General features: G+C 46.5%; 1 protein-coding gene across 1 annotated transcript; it reads right to left on the bottom strand.

Moving 5' to 3' along the window:
- Positions 1-19,037: 19,037 nt before the first annotated feature.
- On the bottom strand, positions 19,038-22,035 carry LOC143769471 (uncharacterized). The gene is made up of 3 exons (XM_077258074.1): positions 21,200-22,035; positions 20,435-20,574; positions 19,038-19,816 (listed from the first exon to the last, which is right to left on the bottom strand). The coding sequence occupies exons 1-3, from the start codon at positions 21,880-21,882 to the stop codon at positions 19,365-19,367; spliced, it is 1,275 nt and encodes a 424-aa protein (XP_077114189.1). The 5' UTR covers positions 21,883-22,035; the 3' UTR covers positions 19,038-19,364.
- Between the last annotated feature and the right edge of the window lie 4,007 nt (positions 22,036-26,042).

The following is a 26,042-nucleotide window of genomic DNA, read 5'->3' as shown; positions in this document are numbered from 1 at the left end:
AATGACTTCACGTGATCTAGACTCTATGCTTCTCAATACATCCTATAACTGTGTTTGCCTTTTTGCTGCTGCATCACACTGTTGACTCATGTCCAGTCTGTGATCTATTAGTATTCCCAGGTCTTTTTCACACGTGCTGTTGCTTAGTTCTATTCCTCCCATTCTGTAGATGTAATTTTCATTTATCTTGTACAGATGTAGGAGTAAAACAAAAATGACATATCTCCTAGAAAAGTTTCCCCTTAAATACTTTGAGCTGCTGAGCGCCTGCTTCTTCTAGTGTATAACTGAGTTTGTGACCTCTCTAATCCACCTCCTCACTTATATCATCAGGACACAATGGGTCACTTCTCTGCTGCTGTGGAATATCACATCCTTTCCATTCTGTAGCGTCCTGATTAGCGCACTCTTCTCTCAGTATACTCTGTGCTGCTGGAAACGCTCATCTTTCTGCTGTGTGACTCCCATGACCTCTTCCTCATATTCCTAGATCATGATGCCGCGTCCTTCACAACCAGATCTTTCCTCACTGTCATTTCATTCCTCTGCTGAAATCCTCTGTGCTGCTGAAAACGCTCATATTTCTGCGCTGTGTCCTCTCCCTTGCTTCTCGTCCACCTCCACACATCTGAAGCCTCTCCTGCCACCTACATCCCTGTCTACATCACAAGAGGACAGGCCGCAGTGTAATGCTCTGTGCCACTGGGGACTCGCATACTTCTGCCATGTAACTCACATCCTGATGTAATAACTCTCCCCTGTCACATACCGCCATGGCTACAGCCATACGATAGGCGCAGGTACACATCAGCACACACTTCTCCTGTAATACTCTGTGCTGCTTTGGAGCCTGTTCCATTCACTATTGCCCTCCTTGTGTCATAAAGAACAGCCTCCTATCACTCGTCACCTGCTGCTACAAGTGTGTCCATGTTTTCTTTTTGTTTGATACATTGTATCAATTCTTAAAAGGGCAACTTTCACTTTTTTGCTGCTGAATAATTAGCCATGGGCGAGTGTGCTTAGATAAGGTGTTATATGAGCATGCCTTGTGTCCTAACTGAGCATTTTCGGCATGCTCAAAAAAAATGCTTGAGTCACCGAGGTCTTTGGGCAGCCGCAACAGATGCAGAGACTGCCTGTTTGTTAGGGAATCCCTGCAAGTGTTGTGAGTGTCGAACAGTCGCGGGGACGTGAGCATTTTCTTTCGAGCATGCCGAAAATGCTCAATTAGGACACGAGCATGCTCAGAAAACACCTTATCCGAGCACGCTCACTATCACTACGCCTGATACTTTCCTTGTCTAACATCTTGTAGCTGTTCTATGTTATACATATTCTCAGCCTAATACAATCCCTCTGCTTCATGGGACAAAATCCTGACGTGTCCTCAGGGTGCGGTGCGCGGCGAACTTACTGCCCTGCTGCGTCCATCTGACTGTACACAAAGAGGATAAATACAGAAGAAAATGCTTCCCGGACGCTGCAGCCGAGAGCTCAGCCACAGCCAAGAACATACAGTAATGTGTGAAGAACATGGAGCCTCCGAGCCTCATAACTAGCGATAATCTGCAGAATTTCCAATCTCCCATTTCTCCCAAATCTCCCGATTTGCATCCAATTTATTTGCTATGAACGGAATGCACTTTGATTTCTTCTCCAACCTCAGAACATAATAAACATATGTAAGAACAGAAACATTACATTTTTATCACTAATCTGTCCCTTGGCTGTTTTATGCCGCAGCCACGTTCCCTCCGGTTGCCTTCTCCCGTCCTGTCGCTGGTGTGGTCGTCAGTCGGCCATCTTTGGGGTCTTCCAGCGCCCGTCATTTTTGCCATCACAACCCGCTGATGGCTGAACCTCAAGGATTCCTTTTCGGAGCACTGAGTGTTTTTTTTTCGGAGAATCAAGTTGTTTCCAGTCATTGGTGCAACGATCACATTCCATCCCAGTGACATCTTCACCGTTGGGTCTTTTTCCTTGGTCCAAATCTCCATAAAGACTTTTTCCAGCTGTGACGCAGATTTGCGCAGTTTGTGCCCTCGCTCCTCACTTTACGACTGCAGATTGACCCCACTGACCTGTAAAAATGTCCCTAAAGCCAATCATTGTGCCTCATCACAAGTATTGCGCCCCTGTCACCAATTTGCCCCATGACTCCCACTATCCCGCCATCACTCTACACATGGAGTATTGTTGTACGTGAGAGACTGCAAAAATGATTTTTGAGCATACATTTTTGCTATGTTATAAAAGACGTGTCACCAGGGCAGATTTTTGCTTCTGTTTTATTCCTGCTCTTCCCCTGAGTATTCTTTTCTTCATTTTTTTGCTTTTTTTTCAATCCATCATACAGGTCCAGAATTGTGGACCTTTTTTTACTTAGTGCTAATTTTTTTTGTACTTTACAAAGGGGGTGTGTCTCATAGGATTCACTGGGGGCGTGTCTTCTGTTCTGTTTAAATATTCTGTGAACCACACCCCCTTGGAAGATCATCAAAAGTAGCAATAACTCAAAAAACCCATATGTTCTATTTGAATTAAAAAAAGTAATACTAAGAAAACGAGCGAAAAGTGAGCAATTTTTAAATTACAAAAAAACAAAAAAAAAAGAGAAGAGAAGAAAAGGAACTTTGTATTTTTGCAGATTGTCCCAATTTCTGCAAACAAGATGGATGAGGAGGGAGCGTCCGGTCACCATACAGCGCTTCGCCGGTTGTCGTGATCTGATTTCTTCGCACATTAACACCCAAGTCTCCAGCAACGGTAGAAAATCCAGCGATAGAAAAACATTTTTTGGGGAGATAATAAAACTTCAAATTTATTGTAACAATTGAAAAAATGTCATAGCAAATCCAGACTGATCCACATTAGGACAATGTGTTTTATCTACCTTTTTTGCATATTTACCAAATTCTAACACATAAAATTACGCCGACTCAATCATTTTCACCCCCATAGCGACAATCAATGTACATGACCGGCAGATGTGCGCAGTAGCTGTACGGTTTGGGCTCAGCCGTATTGTACAGCCGGCATCCAACTGCGGCAGTTTAACCCTTTAGATGCTGGTGTCAATCTTTAGGCGGTTGAATATTGGGAGGTGCATTTTCAGTGATCAATTGAGACCCTCCCTCCTCAAAATTGGAGCTTGCTGATGGCAGTGTCATGGCAGCTGGGGGTCTACTGTTTGTATCTGTGAAGCCAGAGTCTACGCCACAAAGGAGATATCAGAACAGACAGCAGTGTTACAATGTTGCAAACAAATTATGGAACATTCAAGTCTCTAGTTAAAGAAAGGGCTTCATGTGGCCCCCCGAGGCTGACCTTGTGCCTGTATGGGATATAACACTAGTGGTGAAAGATGGCTGTATATAAAAATGCTCACCCAGATATTATAGATTACTACTGTAGCTAAGCAAAATGATCAGAACCGAATATGAGGTTCTTGGTTAATATTTTGATCAGAAAGTAAAAGCTTCGGCTGCTTCGCGGGGAACTCTGTAGTGGATCCCCATTCTATGTGGTGTAGCATTTCATGGCACTGGTGGTCGCCAGCAGGGGGAGCAACCCAAATGCCCCCATGCACACAAGCTGCCAAGCAACAGCAGACGGCTCTAGGTCACGCCACCCAACCGTGGCCTCCAACCCAACACCAACCACAAGTGAACTGATCCAAAAATCTTCTTGTCCACGTGGCCTAAGGTAAAAAGTTGAGGACAAATAGTCATGGTGGCTTTGCCTGGCATATGGGTGTCATGGGGTACCTGGGTCACTCGGTCATGGTGGGAGTAGTTTCTATGAAGCACTACTCCAAGTAGAGCAGAGACCCACTATAGAGGTCAATCAATGTGAACCAAGATCCCCGTGTTCGGTTCTGACCACTGTTCTCGCCACCGTGGATCCACATACAATATTCGTATCTTTGTTCTACCTCTTTTTTCCTACAGTTACGGAATGAGCGATGATCAGATTGTCGTTACTTATGGAAGAGCGTTCAAAAGAAGTTTAGAGAGATCAGCGAAGACGTCTCCTGCGGATATTGATAGTTATCAGTAAGATCTGATGCAGAGCGTCCATTCTGACTCCGTCTTATCTCCTCCCACCCCAGAATTACCATTTCTTATCAATACCGGTGTCCATTCCGACATGCAGCCTCATTAATTACTTCAGGGTAGAGATGGCATTATGTCGTCCTTCGTTAGCATCCGTGCATTGTCCTCTACAAGGAGGACGCGGTCTCTTTCTCATGTATCTGGGATGGATTAGATGGGAGGGAGGCAGCAGCAAGTTCTCCTGAAATTACATTTAGGACAGAAATAAATATAAGAAATTTCCTATTTTCTGTTTATTTTACCTAAAATTGGGCAGAACTAAAGGAGATCTCTGCCTGAATACAGATCAGAAGAAGCAACGTGAGTGGTCGGGCTGTCACAACCTGTAGCTCTTACCAATAGAATAATTGTGCGTGTTCCATTTTTTGCTGCCCATTTTTTGCGGAGTTCTTATAGTCGTCCCTATTGGTAGTGGGTCCAGGTTTACCCCCACTTTTGATAGAGGCTAGAGGCCTACCAGAACATCTCCATTTTAACCATCAATAGTACAATACATTTTAAATAGATACAATGTAGCAACAACCATAAAATGGAAAACAAAACAAATAAAACAAAAGAAGAAAAATAAATACAAGAAATAAAAAAGGAGAACTTCCCCCAAACTAATTAAATCTCCTTGGTTTGATTGTGGAGCAACAAAGAAAATAATCCCCACACAAAAATGAGTAAGAAAAAGTGGAAGATAATTTCAGATCCTTGTCCTGAGTGGCACTGGTGCCGTTATTCAGTGAGTGCATGTGATGTTGAGGCATATGGGACATGATGGTGGTGCTGACTCTGGAGATGGCGCCTCACCTGGGGTAGGGGGGTTTTGTGCTGTTTGTATAACCTTCGTATGATAGCAGAGAGCATTGGCACTGCGGCATGTTCCTAACAATTGATAGCAGAGAGCGTTGGCACTGCGGCATGTTCCTAGCGAGTCATTTGTATGTGTATGGATAGAATCATCAAGCAATTTATCACAATCTTCTGCTGGGAATGTTGCAAGTTTTTGTGCAATTCAAAGTTGTGCAAACATGTTGCTACTTTTGTAGCTCTCATGCCAGTGTTGATCGGCTCCATTTTTTGGAAAGTGGGCAGAGCTCGGACAGAGCGGGGTGTCGCCAAGCACATGGGCAAATTCATCACGATTTATACCACGAAATTGGTGTAATGTGGTCCGGTCGCTGACTGGAGAGCGACAGATATAAGATTCACCAAATTAATTACAGAGCCCGACTTCATAAATCAGAGAAAATACCTGATAATGAAAAGTACAGAGCAATTACTTATCCAGGAGACCACCCAAAATATCCGAGACCACATCTCACAGCAAAAGTCCACCATGCGCTGTACACGTACAATGCTGCCCTTCCCTGCACATTTCCGATCCCTAGGACCGTCCATATCACAACAGGTCTTGGATCATTTACCATTTGCTGATAGGATAAAACAACTGAAAGAATGTGAAGCATATTGGATTCATGTCATTCAAACTATGGAACCCTCAATAGGGAATATGAAATCTTTTATTAAATATTTAATCATCACAGTAAAGTCCGGTGTAAGTTCGCTTCTATTATGTATTCCCATCTTTGTTCAGCAATATTAATTCAATAACTCATGTCCAATTCTCTTTATTCTTCTTTTAGATCCAACAGTCATCCCTGACACATTCCTGACATATTTTTGGTGCTGGTGCTTGATAGATAAAAGATTTGCCAAATTCATCAAAATGCCCAACCTCATGAATCAGGGACATAATCTGTACAGGAACCGGATAATAAAGAGCACAGACCAAATAATTACTCCCCAAGGCTGCAGCAACCATAGGAGGTGGAATGGCAGCAGTCACCTCCAAATATCGGTGGTCCAAAAACTTCTCCGCCAGCTAACGGGTATTATCAGTGATACGAGGTGCAGATATCAAATATTGTATCTTATAAAGTTATGATCAATGCGCCACAATTCACTTATCTCGCCAATTGTTCTTATACTAGGCCGCTCCGATGCCAAGTATATGGGTGGCTACTAAAGCGGAATAGTGTGCCATGACGGTCATCGGGGAGATTGCTCTGTTAATGGAGGCCCTGCAGATTTTGCATTGGGGTCCAATAGCTTACACCTGTGATCTCCCTACTGTTCGTAAGCTCCGTGCTGCTCTGCACATAAATAACTACGACCTACGAGTCCCATGGAATCAACAGGGAAGACACCGAGGTAAAGGGCATGACTCCATCAGCTGTAAGTCACCATCTACAACTGTGCTGTGATCTTCACATGTCCTGCAGGACTGGGGTCTACCACTATATGTCACCACATGGCGGTAACTCAGCAAGAATCGGGTCATCTGCTGATGTTCTCCTCCGTCCGCTGTAGTCAGGGAGCGCCTACATAGTCGTAAACTCAGTGTTTTTAGATTAGGAGCTTCTCAGATGGGTTGTGTCCCCCTGTGCTGATCCCGCTGGCTACGTCTTACATGGTATATAATGTCTGATACTGAGAGTTCAGGATATAAATATGGGCGACATCAGGAGATTGTTCAGTAAGTGTGACCTGACAAATCCTCTACTTACCGGCTGCTCCTGGACAGCGCTGCAACACTACATGATGGAAGACATGAAGCTGCAGGACCGTAATCAGGGGTCCAGGGGGCACTGAGCGTGAATCACCGCGCTGATGTACTAAGTCATTGTAATAGTAGAAGAGGAAAAATCGTCATAGTATATAATAACAAATACACCCACAATATAACCAGTTCACGCTCATCAGATTGTAACACGCTGAGGTATGCATAACACTTTCTGCTCCTTGTTTCCATAACACGGCATCTCTATCCGTCCCTCCTGGACTATCCCCATGTTCACTGGCTCTCTCAGCCACTGGGATTTCCCATCCTGGGATCCCGTAGTAGGGATACTGTTCTCTGGTTTTCCCAAATTATTCTGCTCCCACTTACCTACACATTATCTAAAGCCCCCCGGTGACCCATATTATAAAATTTTCCTGCAGTAAGTGGTCCCATCAGCATCTTCAGACTATACTGTATATAGCATCCCCTCGATGATTGCCAAAGCCGCTGCTCTTCCTCTGATTGACCTGGGTAACGTCTCCTATGCCAACCATATTTGAGAAGAGGCCGCAGATTTGTGATTCACCTCTCTTTGCTAAGGGCAATGGGAATAGCTCTTCTGGGCATGCGTAGATCCTCTTTTCAATCGCACAGGCGCACATTTTGCCTGGCTCTATGGTTAACATGGCAGATAGTGATGCTAGTCACTACTCACAGACAGGCTGCGAGGCAGAAAAGTCAGATGTTCCGGGGTCAGTACCAAGAGAACACGTAGTAAACTAAGGAAAAAGACAAAGACTTAAGTCATATATATATATTGCTGATAGGCACATTTTGGGGGTGGGCCAGTGAATAGGTTATTGGTTCGATTTGTGCCCCTACTTCAAGCGGATTGGCCATTATTTCCATGACGACCGGACGATGCACAGAGCGGATTGCACGGTGGTGTATTTACATTTGCTGTGTTTGTGAAGCTTGATGTATTTCCTCAACTGATGGCTATTAGAGATATCTATGTTAGGCAGGGCCGGACTGGGACTAAAATTCAGCCCTGGCATTTGAAGTCACACAGGCCCACTTGTCGCATGGTGACTGTATAATATCTTTGTACACTTGTAGGCTACAAGAAGTGAGGGGAGTGTAACACGACTATATAACATATAATTACAGCTGTATCCAGCATTACAGCTCAGTCCCCATAGAATGTAATACAGCACAGCCCCCATAGACTATAATACAGCACAGCCCCCATAGACTATAATACAGCACAGCCCCATAGAATGTAATACAGCACAGCCCCCATAGAATGTAATACAGCACAGCCCCCATAGAATGTAATACAGCACAGCCCCCATAGAATGTATTACAGCACAGCCCCCATAGAATGTAATGCAGCCAGCCCCATAGAATGTAATACAGAACAGCCCCATAGAATTTAATGCAGCACAGTCCCCATAGAATGTAATGCAGCACAGCCCCCATAGAATGTAATGCAGCCAGCCCCATAGAATGTAATGCAGCACAGCCCCCATAGAATGTAATGCAGCCAGCCCCATAGAATTAAATGCAGCACAGCCCCATAGAATGTATTACAGCACAGCCCCATAGAATATAATGCAGCACAGCCCCATAGAATATAATGCAGCACAGCCCCATACAATATAATGCAGCACAGCCACCATATAATGTAATGCAGCCAGCCCCATAGAATATAATGCAGCATAGGCCCATAGAATGGAATGCAGCCAGCCCCATAGAATATAATGCAGCACAGGCCCATGGAATGGAATGCAGCCAGCCCCATAGAATATAATGCAGCACAGGTGTTATGACCCCAATGGCGAGGGTCTCAGAGGAACGTGGAAGTCTGCAGAATACAAAAATCCAGCTCATAGGGCAGTGGTAACTGGGTTGACCATATATCTACTCCTAACGCCAACACTAGAAGTAGCCGGGGATCATTCCTACGTTGATTCTAGATGACACGCGCCAGCCGGAGAATCTAGCTACCCCTAGTAGAGGAAAACAAAGACCTTTCTTGCCTCCAGAGAAGGGGACCCCAAAGCTGGATAGAAGCCCCCCACAAATAATGACGGTGAGGTCAGAGGAAATGACAAACACAGAAATGAACCAGGTTTAGCACAGAGAGGCCCGCTTACTGATAGCAGAATAAAGAAAGGTAACTTATATGGTCAACAAAAACCCTATCAAAATCCACACTGGAAATTCAAGAACCCCCGAACCGTCTAACGGTCCGGGGGGAGAACACCAGCCCCCTAGAGCTTCCAGCAAAGGTCAGGATATAGATTTGGAACAAGCTGGACAAAAATACAAAACCAAAACAAATAGCAAAAAGCAAAAGGCAGACTTAGCTGATATAACTGGAACCAGGATCAGTAGACAAGAGCACAGCAGACTAGCTCTGATAACTACGTTGCCAGGCATTGAACTGAAGGTCCAGGGAGCTTATATAGCAACACCCCTAACTAACGACCCAGGTGCGGATAAAAGGAATGACAGAAAAACCAGAGTCAAAAAACTAGTAACCACTAGAGGGAGCAAAAAGCAAATTCACAACAGTACCCCCCCCTTAGTGAGGGGTCACCGAACCCTCACCACGACCACCAGGGCGATCAGGATGAGCGGCATGAAAGGCACGAACCAAATCGGCCGCATGAACATCAGAGGCGACCACCCAGGAATTATCCTCCTGACCATAGCCCTTCCACTTGACCAGGTACTGAAGCCTCCGCCTGGAGAGGCGAGAATCCAAGATCTTCTCCACCACGTACTCCAACTTGCCCTCAACCAACACCGGAGCAGGAGGCTCAGCAGAAGGAACTACAGGCACAATGTACCGCCGCAACAAGGACCTATGAAATACATTGTGAATAGCAAACGACACAGGAAGATCCAGACGAAAAGATACAGGATTAAGGATTTCCAATATCTTGTAAGGCCCAATAAAACGAGGTTTAAATTTGGGAGAGGAGACCTTCATAGGAACAAAGCGGGAAGAAAGCCACACCAAATCCCCAACGCGTAGTCGGGGACCCACACCGCGGCGGCGGTTGGCAAAGCGCTGAGCCTTCTCCTGTGACAACTTCAAGTTGTCCACCACATGATTCCAGATCTGCTGCAACCTATCCACCACAGAATCCACCCCAGGACAGTCAGAAGGCTCCACATGACCCGAAGAAAAGCGAGGATGGAAACCAGAGTTGCAGAAAAAAGGCGAAACCAAGGTGGCGGAACTAGCCCGATTATTAAGGGCAAACTCAGCCAACGGCAAGAATGTCACCCAATCGTCCTGATCAGCAGAGACAAAACACCTCAAATAAGCCTCCAAAGTCTGATTGGTTCGCTCCGTCTGTCCATTAGTCTGAGGATGGAAAGCAGACGAAAACGACAAATCAATGCCCATCCTACTACAAAAGGATCGCCAGAACCTGGAAACGAACTGGGATCCTCTGTCTGACACAATATTCTCAGGGATGCCGTGCAAACGAACCACGTTCTGGAAAAACACAGGAACCAGATCGGAAGAGGAAGGCAGCTTAGGCAAAGGAACCAAATGGACCATCTTGGAGAAGCGATCACATATCACCCAGATAACGGACATGCCCTGAGATAGCGGAAGATCAGAAATGAAATCCATGGAGATATGTGTCCAAGGTCTCTTCGGGACAGGCAAGGGCAAGAGCAAACCGCTGGCACGAGAACAGCAAGGCTTAGCTCGAGCACAAGTCCCACAGGACTGCACAAATGACCGCACATCCCTTGACAAGGAAGGCCACCAAAAGGACCTGGCCACCAGATCTCTGGTGCCAAAAATTCCCGGGTGACCTGCCAACACCGAGGAATGAACCTCGGAAATGACTCTGCTGGTCCACTTATCCGGGACAAACAGTCTGTCAGGTGGACAAGACTCAGGCCTATCAGCCTGAAATCTCTGCAACACACGTCGCAGATCCGGAGAAATAGCTGACAAGATAACTCCATCTTTAAGAATACCAACAGGATCAGCGACTCCAGGAGCATCAGGCACAAAGCTCCTAGAAAGAGCATCGGCCTTCACATTCTTTGAACCTGGTAAATACGAGACAACAAAATCAAAGCGGGAGAAAAACAATGACCAGCGGGCCTGTCTCGGATTAAGGCGTTTAGCAGACTCGAGATACATCAGATTTTTGTGATCAGTCAAGACCACCACACGATGCTTAGCACCCTCGAGCCAATGACGCCACTCCTCAAATGCCCATTTCATGGCCAACAACTCCCGATTGCCCACATCATAATTTCGCTCGGCAGGCGAAAATTTCCTAGAGAAAAAGGCACAAGGCTTCATAACAGAGCAACCAGGGCCTCTCTGCGACAAAACGGCCCCTGCCCCAATCTCCGAAGCATCCACCTCAACCTGAAAGGGAAGTGAGACGTCAGGCTGGCACAAAACAGGCGCCGAAGTAAACCGGCGTTTCAACTCCTGGAAAGCCTCCACGGCAGCAGGAGCCCAGTTAGCTACATCGGAGCCCTTCTTGGTCATATCCGTCAAAGGTTTCACAATGCTAGAAAAATTAGCGATAAAACGACGGTAGAAGTTAGCGAAGCCCAAGAACTTCTGAAGACTCTTAACTGACGAGGGCTGAGTCCAATCAAGAATAGCTCGGACCTTGACTGGGTCCATCTCCACAGCAGAAGGGGAAAAAATGAACCCCAAAAAGGGAACCTTCTGTACACCAAAGAGACACTTTGAGCCCTTGACAAACAAAGAATTTTCACGCAAAATTTTAAAGACCAACCTGACCTGCTCCACATGCGAATCCCAATTATCAGAAAAAACCAAAATATCATCCAGATAAACAATCAAAAATTTATCCAGATACTTCCGGAAAATGTCATGCATAAAGGACTGAAAAACTGAAGGCGCATTGGAGAGCCCAAAAGGCATCACCAAGTACTCAAAATGACCTTCGGGCGTATTGAATGCGGTTTTCCATTCATCACCTTGCTTAATGCGCACAAGGTTGTACGCACCACGAAGGTCTATCTTGGTGAACCACTTGGCACCCTTAATCCGGGCAAACAAGTCAGACAACAGCGGTAAAGGATACTGAAATTTGACAGTGATCTTATTTAAAAGCCGATAATCAATACAAGGTCTCAAAGATCCGTCCTTTTTTGCCACAAAAAAGAATCCCGCACCAAGAGGGGAAGAAGACGGACGAATATGTCCTTTTTCCAGAGACTCCTTGATATATGAACGCATAGCGGTATGTTCAGGTACCGACAGATTAAACAGTCTTCCCTTAGGAAATTTACTGCCTGGGATCAAATCTATAGCACAGTCACAGTCCCTATGAGGAGGCAGTGCACTGGACTCAGACTCACTGAAGACATCCTGATAATCAGACAAATACTCCGGAACTTCCGAAGGCGTAGACGAAGCAATAGACACAGGCAGGGAATCCCCATGAATACCACGACAGCCCCAACTTGAGACTGACATAGCCTTCCAGTCCTGGACTGGATTATGGGTCTGTAACCATGGCAGCCCTAAAACGACCAAATCATGCATTTTATGTAAAACCAGGAAACGTATCACCTCGCGGTGTTCAGGAGTCATGCACATGGTAACCTGAGTCCAATACTGCGGTTTATTTGCTGCCAATGGCGTAGCATCAATACCCCTAAGAGGAATAGGATTTTCTAATGGTTCAAGAGTAAATCCACAGCGCTTAGCAAATGAGAGATCCATGAGACTCAGGGCAGCACCTGAATCTACAAACGCCATGACAGGATAAGATGACAGTGAGCAAATCAAAGTTACAGACAGAATAAATTTAGGTTGCAAATTACCAACGGTGACAGGACTAACAACCTTAGCTATACGTTTAGAGCATGCTGAGATAACATGTGTAGAATCACCACAGTAGTAGCACAAGCCATTCCGGCGTCTATGAATTTTCCGCTCATTTCTAGTCAGGATTCTATCACATTGCATTAAATCAGGTGTCTGTTCAGACAACACCATGAGGGAATTTGCGGTTTTGCGCTCCCGCAACCGCCGGTCAATTAGAATAGCCAGTGCCATAGTATCATTCAGACCTGTGGGAATGGGAAAACCCACCATAACATTCTTAATGGCTTCAGAAAGGCCATTTCTAAAATTAGCGGCCAGTGCACACTCGTTCCAATGTGTCAGCACGGACCATTTCCGAAATTTTTGGCAATACACTTCAGCCTCGTCCTGCCCCTGAGACATAGACAGCAAGGCCTTTTCTGCCTGAATCTCAAGATTGGGTTCCTCATAAAGTAAACCGAGCGCCAGAAAAAACGCATCAAGATCAGCCAATGCCGGATCTCCTGGCGCCAGCGAAAAAGCCCAATCCTGAGGGTCGCCCCGTAAGAACGAAATAACAATTTTTACTTGCTGAGCAGAATCTCCTGATGAACAGGGTCTCAGGGACAAAAACAATTTACAATTATTCACGAAATTCCTAAACTTAAACCTGTCTCCGGAAAACAGTTCAGGAATCGGTATTTTAGGTTCTGACCTAGGATTACTGATAACATAGTCTTGTATGCCCTGCACACGAGTAGCCAGCTGGTCCACACTTGTAATCAAGGTCTGGACATTCATGTCTGCAGCAAGCATAGCCACTCTGAGGTAAAGGGGAAGGAGAAAAAAAAAACTCAGAATCTTCTTTCTTATAATCCCTCTTCTGCAATGCATTAAACATTTAATACTGGCCTGGCAAACTGTTATGACCCCAATGGCAAGGGTCTCAGAGGAACGTGGAAGTCTGCAGAATACAAAAATCCAGCTCATAGGGCAGTGGTAACTGGGTTGACCATATATCTACTCCTAACGCCAACACTAGAAGTAGCCGGGGATCATTCCTACGTTGATTCTAGATGACACGCGCCAGCCGGAGAATCTAGCTACCCCTAGTAGAGGAAAACAAAGACCTTTCTTGCCTCCAGAGAAGGGGACCCCAAAGCTGGATAGAAGCCCCCCACAAATAATGACGGTGAGGTCAGAGGAAATGACAAACACAGAAATGAACCAGGTTTAGCACAGAGAGGCCCGCTTACTGATAGCAGAATAAAGAAAGGTAACTTATATGGTCAACAAAAACCCTATCAAAATCCACACTGGAAATTCAAGAACCCCCGAACCGTCTAACGGTCCGGGGGGAGAACACCAGCCCCCTAGAGCTTCCAGCAAAGGTCAGGATATAGATTTGGAACAAGCTGGACAAAAATACAAAACCAAAACAAATAGCAAAAAGCAAAAGGCAGACTTAGCTGATATAACTGGAACCAGGATCAGTAGACAAGAGCACAGCAGACTAGCTCTGATAACTACGTTGCCAGGCATTGAACTGAAGGTCCAGGGAGCTTATATAGCAACACCCCTAACTAACGACCCAGGTGCGGATAAAAGGAATGACAGAAAAACCAGAGTCAAAAAACTAGTAACCACTAGAGGGAGCAAAAAGCAAATTCACAACAACAGGCCCATGGAATGGAATGCAGCCAGCCCCCATAGAATGTAATGCAGGCAGCCCCCATAGAATGTAATGCAGGCAGCCCCCATAGAATGTAATGCAGCACAGCCCCATAGAATGTAATGCAGCACAGCCCCATAGAATGTAATGCAGCACAGCCCCATAGAATATAATGCAGCACAGGCCCATAGAATGGAATGCAGCCAGCCCCATAGAATATAATGCAGCACAGGCCCATGGAATGGAATGCAGCCAGCCCCATAGAATATAATGCAGCACAGGCCCATGTAATGGAATGCAGCCAGACCCATAGAATATAATGCAGCACAGGCCCATGGAATGTAATGCAGCCAGGCCCAATAGAATGTAATGCAGGCAGACACCATACAATATAATGCAGCACAGCCCCCATAGAATGTAATGCAGGCAGGCAGCCCCCATAGAATGTAATGCAGGCAGGCAGCCCCCCATAGATTGTAATGCAGGCAGGCAGCCCCCATAGAATGTAATGCAGGCAGGCAGCCCCCATAGAATGTAATGCAGGCAGGCAGCCCCCATAGAATGTAATGCAGGCAGGCAGCCCCCCATAGAATGTAATGCAGGCAGGCAGCCCCCCATAGAATGTAATGCAGGCAGCCCCCCATAGAATGTAATGCAGGCAGGCAGCCCCCATAGAATGTAATGCAGGCAGGCAGCCCCCCATAGAATGTAATGCAGGCAGGCAGCCCCCATAGAATGTAATGCAGGCAGGCAGCCCCCATAGAATGTAATGCAGGCAGGCAGCCCCCATAGAATGTAATGCAGGTAGGCAGCCCCCATAGAAAGTAATGCAGGCAGGCAGCCCCCATAGAATGTAATGCAGGCAGGCAGCCCCCGTAGAATGTAATGCAGGCAGGCAGCCCCCGTAGAATGTAATGCAGGCAGGCAGCCCCCGTAGAAAGTAATGCAGGCAGGCAGCCCCCGTAGAAAGTAATGCAGGCAGGCAGCCCCCGTAGAATGTAATGCAGGCAGGCAGCCCCCATAGAATGTAATGCAGGCAGGCAGCCCCCATAGAAAGTAATGCAGGCAGGCAGCCCCCATAGAAAGTAATGCAGGCAGGCAGCCCCCATAGAATGTAATGCAGGCAGGCAGCCCCCATAGAATGTAATGCAGGCAGGCAGCCCCCATAGAATGTAATGCAGGCAGGCAGCCCCCATAGAAAGTAATGCAGGCAGGCAGCCCCCATAGAAAGTAATGCAGGCAGGCAGCCCCCATAGAAAGTAATGCCGGCAGGCAGCCCCCCCAATAGCTCCACAATCCAGTCATCACTCATTGATAAAAAAAACACACACTACTCACCTCTCTCCTCGTGTCCCGCGCTGCTCCTGGCTCTGGTCTCAGCAGTCGCAGTCTGCCCGCCCAGTCACACAGCAGGTGCGCGATGATATGACGTCATCGCGCACCCGCAGTGTCAGCGGCAGGCAGAGCGGGGAATGACGGGAGAGGGGGCGTCAGCAGACGCTCTCTCCTCCATCATTGCATGCAACTGTACCGGCGTCTATGACGCCGGTATAGTTGAATGCGGGGCCAGGAGTGTGCTGCGACAGCGGGGGGAGTGTGCCGACAGCGGCACATTCGAGCGGCCCACTACTGCCACCGGCCCTTCTGGCATTTGCCAGAACTGCCCTATGGCCAGTCCGGCCCTGATTAGGTGATTTTTAATTTAATAATGTCTGATGTCTGTTTTGAACATGTTTTTATTATGTATAATCTGTGGGTGGCGTCCTGATGGTGATTGGTGCCCTGCGTGGTATCCACACTATTTAAGGCCGTCCCTTTTTACTTTGTGTATGCTTGATAAAGACCTGCTCAGGTCGAAACGTTGCTTTGATGGCACAATAAACTCTTTTGTATATACTTCACCTGGATGGAGCGCTGTGATCCTTTTTTCTGAAGTTACCTGATCGTCCTGGATGGTTCACCTGGACAGTGAACGGGCGCTCCAACTAGTGAGTGCTGTCAGCCATTTTCTTTATTCTTGGACTGTTTGAACCAGGCTTGACGTGCACCCGACCGTAATGACGGAAACAAGACGAAATCCAGAGGTGGGTGATCTGGAGAATGCCACAACCTTTTCATATACCGATGATGATGCTGTTCGTATTTTGTCTGGCACTAGTATGGACGCTACTTTTTTGAGTAGACCAACTACGGATATGCTTAAACGGAAACTGGAGAACGAAAGGGGGAGATTTATCTCCTTGGAGTTACATGTTATGACTTTGACTGAGTACTTTAAGGCTCGTAGGATCCCACGAGGTCTGCGACCCCACTTGAGACCGACTCTGTTACCAGACAATGTACAGTTTTGTACAAAGTTTGAATCCATCTCAAACAAATATGCCTTTGATATTATGTTACTAAACATTGAATTTTTAAAGGAAGAATTGGTGACTATTAGAACAAAGATTGTGGAGTTGGAGGACCAAGTGAAAACTCAGCTGACAGCACAGGACTGGGGTCCTCTGCAAACCAAGATGGAGGAGAGTCTGGTGAAGTTCAGAAATGATATTGAAATCACCAAAAGGAGTAAATGGTTCCGGGATGCCAAGGATTATAAGGTGGGCCGTATTTTTTCCTGGCAGATGGGTCCTAATCAACATTCCGGTTATGGGAGGAGGAAGCTTCTGACATCTAAAAGGAAGAGAAGACCACAGGACAGGAAACATTCGAACTTCGGTTTCACTTCGGCCGATTCGGAATCTACGGACGATACTAATGTGAGTGGAACCGCGAAAGATCATCTTTTTTTAGGAAAAGAGAAGTCGGACAGAGGCACCACAGGTCCCGTGGTCGGCGAGGGGGTCGCAAACACAGGGAATGGAGGGAAATCACGAGAACAACGAGTGGGACGGAGCACCACAATGAGGACGAGGAACACAGAGGACAATTAACGGATGACAAACAGCTGGTGGTAAATATTTCATCTGTGATTCTTTCTGACATTGAGATTAAGGTTATGAGCTCGATTCTATAAAGTTCGAAAATGGGAAACTCGCCTGTTTTTAGCGTTAAAATGTAATTCTCGCTCTGAAAACAATGTAGGTGCGATCCTATACAGTCATTCTCGATTTTGCCGAGTTTTTGCGAAAAAAACTCGCAAGTGCGAGTGCAAACTCGCAAAAAAACTCGCATGCGAGAAAAACTCACAATGGCTATGCGAATTCGAGAAATTCTAGTGCGATCCTATAACCAAACTCCCCTCTCTCTGGCGAGCAAATCTCGACAGTTATGTGGGAGAAAATTACAGTTGGTTGTTTGTGGAGAGAACTAGTTACCTCAGGAGCATCATGGAGCCTTTTCTAGCTGTTTGTGTGGATTTTGAGCGCATTCTGGCTGAAAATGCCAGAACACGGCCGGTACCCCGACCCAGAATATATCGGGATAGGTTGGACATCGCTAATTTATCGGAGAGGAGCATATATGAGCTGACCCGACTCAACCGCAGTGCCCTCACCTACCTATATGGCCTTCTCCAACAGGACCTGGAGCCAATCACCGCTCGTAATCATGCCTTACCTGGGATGCTTAAGATGGTGGCAAGCATTCAGTTTTTGGCCAATGGGTCGTTCCAGCGGCTGGGAGCATTGTGCATGGGCATGTCACAGCCGGCAATGTGTCGGGCATTGGACGACTTTCTGAAGGGGATGCGACGCATTCTGCCCACAGTTGTGTACTTCCCCACATCTGAGCAAGAGGTTAGCCACATGAAAACTAAGTGGTATAAAATCGCACAAATGCCCAATGTCCTCGGGGCAATAGACTGTACGCACGTCAATTTTATTCCACCAGTGGAGGAGGAACACATCTACCGTAACAGGAAGATGGGCCATTCGATGAACATTCAAATGGTCGCTGGGCCTGATCTGCAGATCATGAGCCTAGTGGCAGGGTTCCCAGGATCCTGTCACGACAGCCACATTCTGCGGAACTCTGGCCTATATACCAAGTTTGAGGATGGCAATCTCCCTGAAGGATGGCTGCTTGGTAAGTTATTCATGTGGTGTTCTCCGATTGTGCTAAACAATGTTGCTAACAACCTGATATGTTTCTAGGTGATTCTGGTTATCCCTGCTTACCGTGGCTGATGACGCCAATGCTGCGTGAGGACACGGCAGCGCAAACCACATATAACAGGGCCCACAAGAAGACCAGAGCAGTGGTGGAACGGGCTTTTGGACTACTAAAAATACGGTTCCGGTGCCTTGATAAGTCCGGTGGCTATTTACAATACAGACCTCCCAAGGTAGTTGACATTGTAGGAGCCTGTGTGGTGCTGCACAATCTGGCAATTAAGCACAGGGTTCAGGACTACATTGCTGAGGAAGAGGGCATGGTGGAGAACATCCATGCCTTGCAGTATGATGGACCAGCCAATGACCAGGGAAATTCTGTAAGAGCACAACTGATCAATCGGTTCTTTGCTTATTAAGTATCTTTTTTTTGTATAAAAACGGCCCCAAAAATTAATTCTTATGCCTTGTTTATCCCTGAGCAAAGTATCCGATCACATTGGCCAATGGTGATCCACTTCTAAACATGTACATGTGTCAGTTAAAGATAAATAACAGTGTTAATGCTCTGCACATCAGAATTACAGCCCACCTTCCAAACGTTTATGTGCTGCAGCAGTGTTTTTTTTTTTTGTTTTTTCAAAAATAAGCAACTGCAGTTGAAAAAAAAAAGTGTAATGTCTGTTTAACAACTTCCTAGTGTTTAATCTTGGTCAGCAATTTAGGAACAATGTGGATGTCAGATGTGTGGACAGAGTTACTGCCCACACTATTTGCACGTTACCATTTGTAATTTGAAGTATGACCAGGGGTGCACCGGGCCATGCTGCTGCCTGAGTTGGGGATTAGAAAGACCAGACCATTACAGGATTTAATATGGACCTCACAGAGATACTTTAATGTTTTAAGGCATAACTACCCCAAGTTGAGGTTCACAACATTGTGAAATGGCATTTTGTGCGCAAACAATTACTTGAAAAAAATGCATGTTTTAAACACAAAACAGAGACATGCATGAATCATAACACAAACAATTAAACAAGACGTCCAAGACACCAAAAGCACAGTATGCAGCAGCAGTTAACATAATTATCTTTAGAAAAAAGTAGGGGTAACCAGTTCCAAGCTGCACTTACTGCTGGCCAGAACGGCTTGCTTGATCGGCCAAAAAAAGGCCAATCAAACTGTTCAAGGTTCCAAAATGCTCGTTCAATTGGGTTAGCTGCAGGTTCGTAGCGATCTGTTGTTGCCGGATACCGTTAAGCTGCCGCTGCAACATTTTGCGGTGCTGCTGTTGCATCCTGTAGAAACGACAGCTCGACTGCATTTGCAAACTAGGTGGGGGGCCAGCACTACGGTCAGCTCGGTTTCTGCCAACCGCACCCCTACGTGTGTTACTTACAGGGGTGGATGTGGTGGGTGCAGCAATAGGTTCTTCATTCAGACGCTGCACCTCACATTGGTCCCCATCTATGAACTCCACGGGCAGAATAATTTCCCGTTCGTCCTGCTGGGACGACAGTTCTGGTGGAATGTCCAACTCTGAAGGCGTGTTACTGTCCTGTACATGTTCCTGCACCGGACCTATGCAAAAAAAACGACAACGGTTAAAAAGAATGCTGTCATCCAGCACCAGCAGCATACAGGGCAGTAGAGGCAGCGTCTGTGGCAGTGCCCCAACTTTCTCGCCCTGCCGCCATGGCTGCAAGCACAGAGACCACTTTCCCGCCGCCAGAGTATGCGCTGGGCGGCGCCTCTGCCAGTGGGTTCCTCTAACGTAATACAATGACATCTGAGTAGAGGGACAGCCTAGGAGGTATTCCCCCACCCAGGCCCTCCCTCTAGTCTGTCGTGCGCATGGTACGCCACGGGAAAACACTTGTGATGTTGCCAAGCGGCGTAGACTCGCTCACCAGGTAAGTGGTGCATTGTCTGCTGTGCTTGCATCTGCTGCGGACTTGAGAATATTTGCAAGTGCCTCTACTGCAGGGGCAGGTTATGGGTGTCAAGGTTGCGCCCATGTGGAACGAACAGTCCACTGTGTGAAAGGAGAGCTAAAGTGGCCAAGCGCCATGGTAAAAAAGCCATACTCTGGCCGAGTAGCAGCCTGTCTTACATCATCAGAAATGTATCATGTTCCTGCATATGGATAACTGCAATGGCATAATTGATTAAAAGGATGATCAGTGGGGCACAGCATACCTGCAACTGCAACATCAGGACCATCGGTGTCTATGGTGTGCGGAAGACCAATCAAGGTCGCCGGATTTATTAGGCCCTCAATGAGCTTCTCTGCGTCGGTCAAAAGCAACCGCCGAGGGCAACCTCCACCAGTGCCGGTGCTGTAATGCAAAGGTAAGAATATAGAACAGCATGTACGCTCGCATTTAGAACGTGGAGCAGCCAGCACCAGTTATGACAGTTGGTGACAGATATATCTGCACGTGTGTGTGTGTGCCATGGTCGCAGGCAGGGCTGCCATTAGGAATTATGGGGCCCATGACAGCCTCTAAGCCTGGGCTTCCCCCCCCGGAAAAAAAATTGGACACCTTCCTTTTCCTTGCCACTGGCATCTGCAAGGCACGGTGCACCCCTGCAGCCAGCATTTTTAGTGCAACAACTGTGGTAGCGTAAAAATTTAGAAAAATGAATAACCAAACAGCAGGAAGGAATAACCATGATCATTGCAGCGGAAGATCCACCCAAAAATCCAAAATAAAAAACCCACCCCTGCCGCAGGGTATCCCCTTTTGGGATGCCCCACGGCCCTAAGCCCCCGGGGCCTATGCTCCAAGTGCAGCATCCCCTGGTGACGTCACCTCACAGGAGTCTATGGACGTTCTGCGTCCATATACTCCTGCACAATGACCCCTTAAGGGGATGCCCCGCAGCTGGGGGAGGGGAACCGAGTATTTGGTTTGTTGGCCGGAACATCCGCATTAAGCAACTGAAGTGAACTTTGCTCACCTGTACTTCCGTAGATCTGAGACCTTTTTACGGACCTGTGTTTTTAGATCTTGGTATCTCTTTTTACATTTCGCAACACTCCTTCTTTGCCTCCCAACGGAATTTACGGCATCGACAACATCACCCCAGAGGTTTGCTTTCACGGACATTTCAGTCCGGTTTGACAGCCTTCCCATTAATTTATCGAAATGCTCCGTAATTTTTTGTGCCAAAACAAGATTCTCGATCTGAGAAAAACGGGTGTATTTTTGAATAGAACCACTTCGCTCTTCAGCTGAACGAACCTCCATGCTTTCCTCTGGGGAATTGGAACCTAGCTCCTCAGACTGATGGCTTGCAGGTGATGAGTGGCTCAAAGGAGTGGAAGCGCAGGATTCTGGCCTCATGACAGGTCTGTCAGTATGCAGTGTTTGATCTCCAGCAGCCTGCACTTCACCACTGGCCTGACTAGAGGAATGCTGTACCCTGCTGGTGCTTGCCCTGCTTGTGGAGGGCCTAGGACTGTGGCTCCGTGAGCTTGAGTTGCTAGGCAAACTGACATGTGACTCCTGTCTCCTGCTACTTCCACTGTGTCTTATATGCCTGGAGATACTACGGCGGCGTGAACTGCCGTGCCCATGCTGAGTCTGTCTCCCTGCAGCATGTGAGCGCTCTCTGTGTGTATTATGTCTGTGGGAAGACATGCCAAAAGGTGACTGATTGCTGCAGCTAATACACAGGCAACAGCTGCGGGCAGGAGCACTATAAACCTAACCTCACTCCCCTATCTCTCTCCTATCACTCCTACCTATCTCTATCTCTATCTCCTACCTATCTCTCTCTCTCTCCTATCAAACCAGATGTGTGATGCGCATGCACAAGTGTAAAGCTGTTCCCGCAGGGGCGCACTTCCTGTCCACACACGAGACTCCAGCAGCTTCCTGCACAGAAAAATACGCAAGTTTGTGACGTAAATCCGCATCGGAACTCGCAAACTCGCATGAAAAGCACCGATTTCCGCAAGCGAGTTTCAAAATCTCGCAACGACTTCCGCAACCATTCGAACAAGGGAATTAAACTCGCAAGCTTCTAAGAATCACGCGAGCAAGCGAGAACAGCTCGCATGCGAGATGAAACTCGCATGCGGAAAAAAAAGAAACGAACTTTATAGAATCGAGCCCTTTGTCTAAGGGACTCTCGTTTTGCCCATCAAACAGTCCAGACTGGTTTGGGGTGGAAGTTGATCTGCAGACTTTTTTTAGGAGACTGAGATTATCTTCCTTTTTTTCTGACAAGGTGGATAGGCCGGACATTAATACGTATATGGGGAGGGGCTTCACTTTAAAAGGGGTGGGGTTATACAACAGGAGTAATTTCCAACCAGCCGATAATAACCATTTTGTGGAGTCCTATATTGAACTAGTACAGAGAGACATTGAGAAAATAAGAACCCACTCTAGACCTGCCAGAACCCGAAATCTATCATTCAGTGAGAGGGGGGTTTTGAAATCTTTGGCCGACAATACCTCACTTACAATTAAGCCGGCCGATAAAGGCGGAGCGGTTGTAGTTATGGACAGTATGAAATATAGGGCCGAGATCTTACGACAATTAGATGATGTTACCGTGTATGAAAAATTGACGTGTAATCCAACCCCTCGGTTTCAGAAGGAATTACAACTTGTTGTCAGTGACTCCCTAGCCTCGGGACTCATTGACAGCAAGTTGTCTGATTACTTTACTACAGAGGCTCCGGTGATACCGGTACTGTATGTATTGCCTAAAATACATAAGGACCTGATGAATCCCCCGGGATGTCCTATCGTCTCGGGGAGGGGATCCCTTTTCAACAAACCGGCTATTTTTCTTGATCGTGTGTTACGACCTTATGCCACCTCTGCTAAATCTTATATTAGGGATACGAACGACTTCCTTGACAAAATTGAAGATTTAACAGTATCAGAGACTACTATTTTGGCATCTTTCGACGTGGTATCTTTATACACGTCGATTGAACATAACAAAGGACTGGAGGCGGTGTCTACTGTGCTATCGGGCTCTGACGTGGCCCCGGAGTGTGCACGGCTTGTCCTCACACTGCTGGAATTTATCCTCAGATGGAATTTTTTTCTGTTTGGGGATGAGTTTTTCTTGCAGTTGAGGGGTACCGCCATGGGGTCCAATGTGGCCCCCACTTATGCTAACATCTTTATGGCGGTACTTGAGGACAGGTTTGTGTACAATTCCAACCTCTGGCGCCACATCAGAGCCTGGTGGCGCTATATAGATGATATTTTTGTAGTCTGGGAAGGTAGTTCGGATGACCTAGATAGGTTCCATTCAGAGTTGAATCAGATATATCCTGAAGTACAATTTACTTTAACATCGTCCCCACCACAAATTCAGTTTCTGGATACGCTGGTATATAAAAATGAGAACAAACTGTGTACCGATATTTTTGTCAAAGAAACTCATAGGAATGGGCTTCTCGCATTTGACAGCAACCATCCGAGGAAAATGGTTGGTTCTTTACCATGGAGCCAACTACTAAGAGTGAGGAGAATAGTTTCGGACGAAGGGAGGATTGATAAAAGATTGGACGAGATGTGTTCAAAATTTGTAGCAAGGGGGTATCCTGGTAGAGAGGTGGCCAAATATAAGGAGAGGGCCTTGATGTGTACTCGTGAGAGCACTCGCAAAAGTACTCGAGTCAAACAAACATGCGAACGTATTCCCTTCGTATCAACATACAATTCAGTAAGTAATGACATTGGTAATGTTCTTAGGAGACACTGGACCTTATTACAACGAGGCTTACCCACTGTCCCGAGTTTTGCCTTGTACCCAATGATGTCTTATAGACGGGGACGTAACTTGAGAGATAGGTTGGTGAAATCTGATGTGGGGCCGTCTAAGTCTTTGGTCCAAAAAACTCTAAGCACAGCCAGACATGGAAATTTTCCGTGTTTGAGCTGTGCGTGTTGCAATAACATGCTAAAAGGGGAAACCTTTCACCACCCACACACTGGTAAGAAGTTTTCTTTGAATGAGAGATATACTTGCTCCTCAAGCTATGTGGTGTACATGATAGTGTGCCCATGTGGGCTTATTTATGTGGGAGAGACGACCATGGAGATAAGGGCCCGCATCAGCAAGCATAAGAGCACAGTGAGGACTGGCCGTACAGAGTTACCTGTTCCGAAACATTTTATTGAAAACAGACATTCAGTAAACCAACTTAGGTTCAGGGTGATAGACAGTGTCCCGCCTCTTAGAAGAGGTGGAGATAGGTTACAAATCTTAAGAAAGAAAGAATTACGATGGATTTATACGTTGGGGTCCTTACAACCAAGAGGCTTAAATATAGACTTTAATTTACATACTTGTGTTCCCTAAGTGCGTCATGTGGTCATTTTCGGTATTTGTTTTTAACTTGACACTGTATTATATTGATAATTCTCTTTGTTTTTGTTTTTTAGATTGAATGGCTTCAGTCGGACGTCACGAGGCAGGGTTACCTGGGAATATTGTTTTGGATGGAGTATCCGTATATTATCTGGCAACCTCCCTGTGTTTCCCTCCTTATGCCCCCCGACTGTCGCTTAATAGTACACTGCTTCTTTAAACTGTATCTGCGTCTATAGTGTATTACTAGGATGGAGTATCCACATGTTTGATATTCTCCCTGTGATTTCTCTTTTTATGTCCCCCGACTGTCGCTTAATTACACACTGCTTCATGTAATTATATCTGTGTTTATACTGCATTAAATACATATGTTGGTTTGTCTCAGGATTGCAGAGATTTTCTCCTTCCCTGTGACTTCTTGCAGGTTCGGGTGTTTACATGTCGCCTAGGTGACCGGCATGATCCTGTGTCATGTGATGCGGCTGGGGGTGGAGCGGAGTCTGACATCGCCGGAAGGTCCACATTTCGTTGTGCGTATGTGGACATTTCCGGTTTGCGGTGCGCCTGCGCTCTCACACCGCCGCAGAACGATGACCGGGTCTGAATGCCGGATGTTGCTGCAAATGATAGCTGACAGGTACGGGTTTTCCGATTGGATAATATGGTAGGACGGAATGTCCTGATATTGCTGATAGGCACATTTTGGGGGTGGGCCAGTGAATAGGTTATTGGTTCGATTTGTGCCCCTACTTCAAGCGGATTGGCCATTATTTCCATGACGACCGGACGATGCACAGAGCGGATTGCACGGTGGTGTATTTACATTTGCTGTGTTTGTGAAGCTTGATGTATTTCCTCAACTGATGGCTATTAGAGATATCTATGTTAGGTGATTTTTAATTTAATAATGTCTGATGTCTGTTTTGAACATGGTTTTATTATGTATAATCTGTGGGTGGCGTCCTGATGGTGATTGGTGCCCTGCGTGGTATCCACACTATTTAAGGCCGTCCCTTTTTACTTTGTGTATGCTTGATAAAGACCTGCTCAGGTCGAAACGTTGCTTTGATGGCACAATAAACTCTTTTGTATATACTTCACCTGGATGGAGCGCTGTGATCCTTTTTTCTGAAAGACTTAAGTCATGTCACAGTCTAAGCTCAGAGAAATAGCGGATCTAAGCAAAGGGGCAAAACCAGATAGTCAGAATATGGTCCAAAGGTCAGGCAATGGTGGATGAGAACTCACAGCACAGGAATCAGGCAAACACCAGAGAGCAGAAGCTTTCACTGGCAGTGATCTGGGCCAGACAGCTGACCTAAATAGCAGGCTAATTACTAAGAACAGGGAGCACCTGGAGACATCTCTGCACCTCCCAGTCTCAGATAGGTCAACTGAGCTGTCAATCAAAGCACCGACAGCTCAGCATGCCCCAGCACAGGATAGGATGGCAGAG

This window comes from Ranitomeya variabilis, chromosome 4 (assembly GCF_051348905.1).
Source record: "Ranitomeya variabilis isolate aRanVar5 chromosome 4, aRanVar5.hap1, whole genome shotgun sequence".
In the NCBI taxonomy this organism is placed as follows: domain Eukaryota; kingdom Metazoa; phylum Chordata; class Amphibia; order Anura; family Dendrobatidae; genus Ranitomeya; species Ranitomeya variabilis.
The sequence above is the reverse complement of the archived record's forward strand: the minus strand, read 5'-3'. Positions and strand labels throughout refer to the sequence as shown.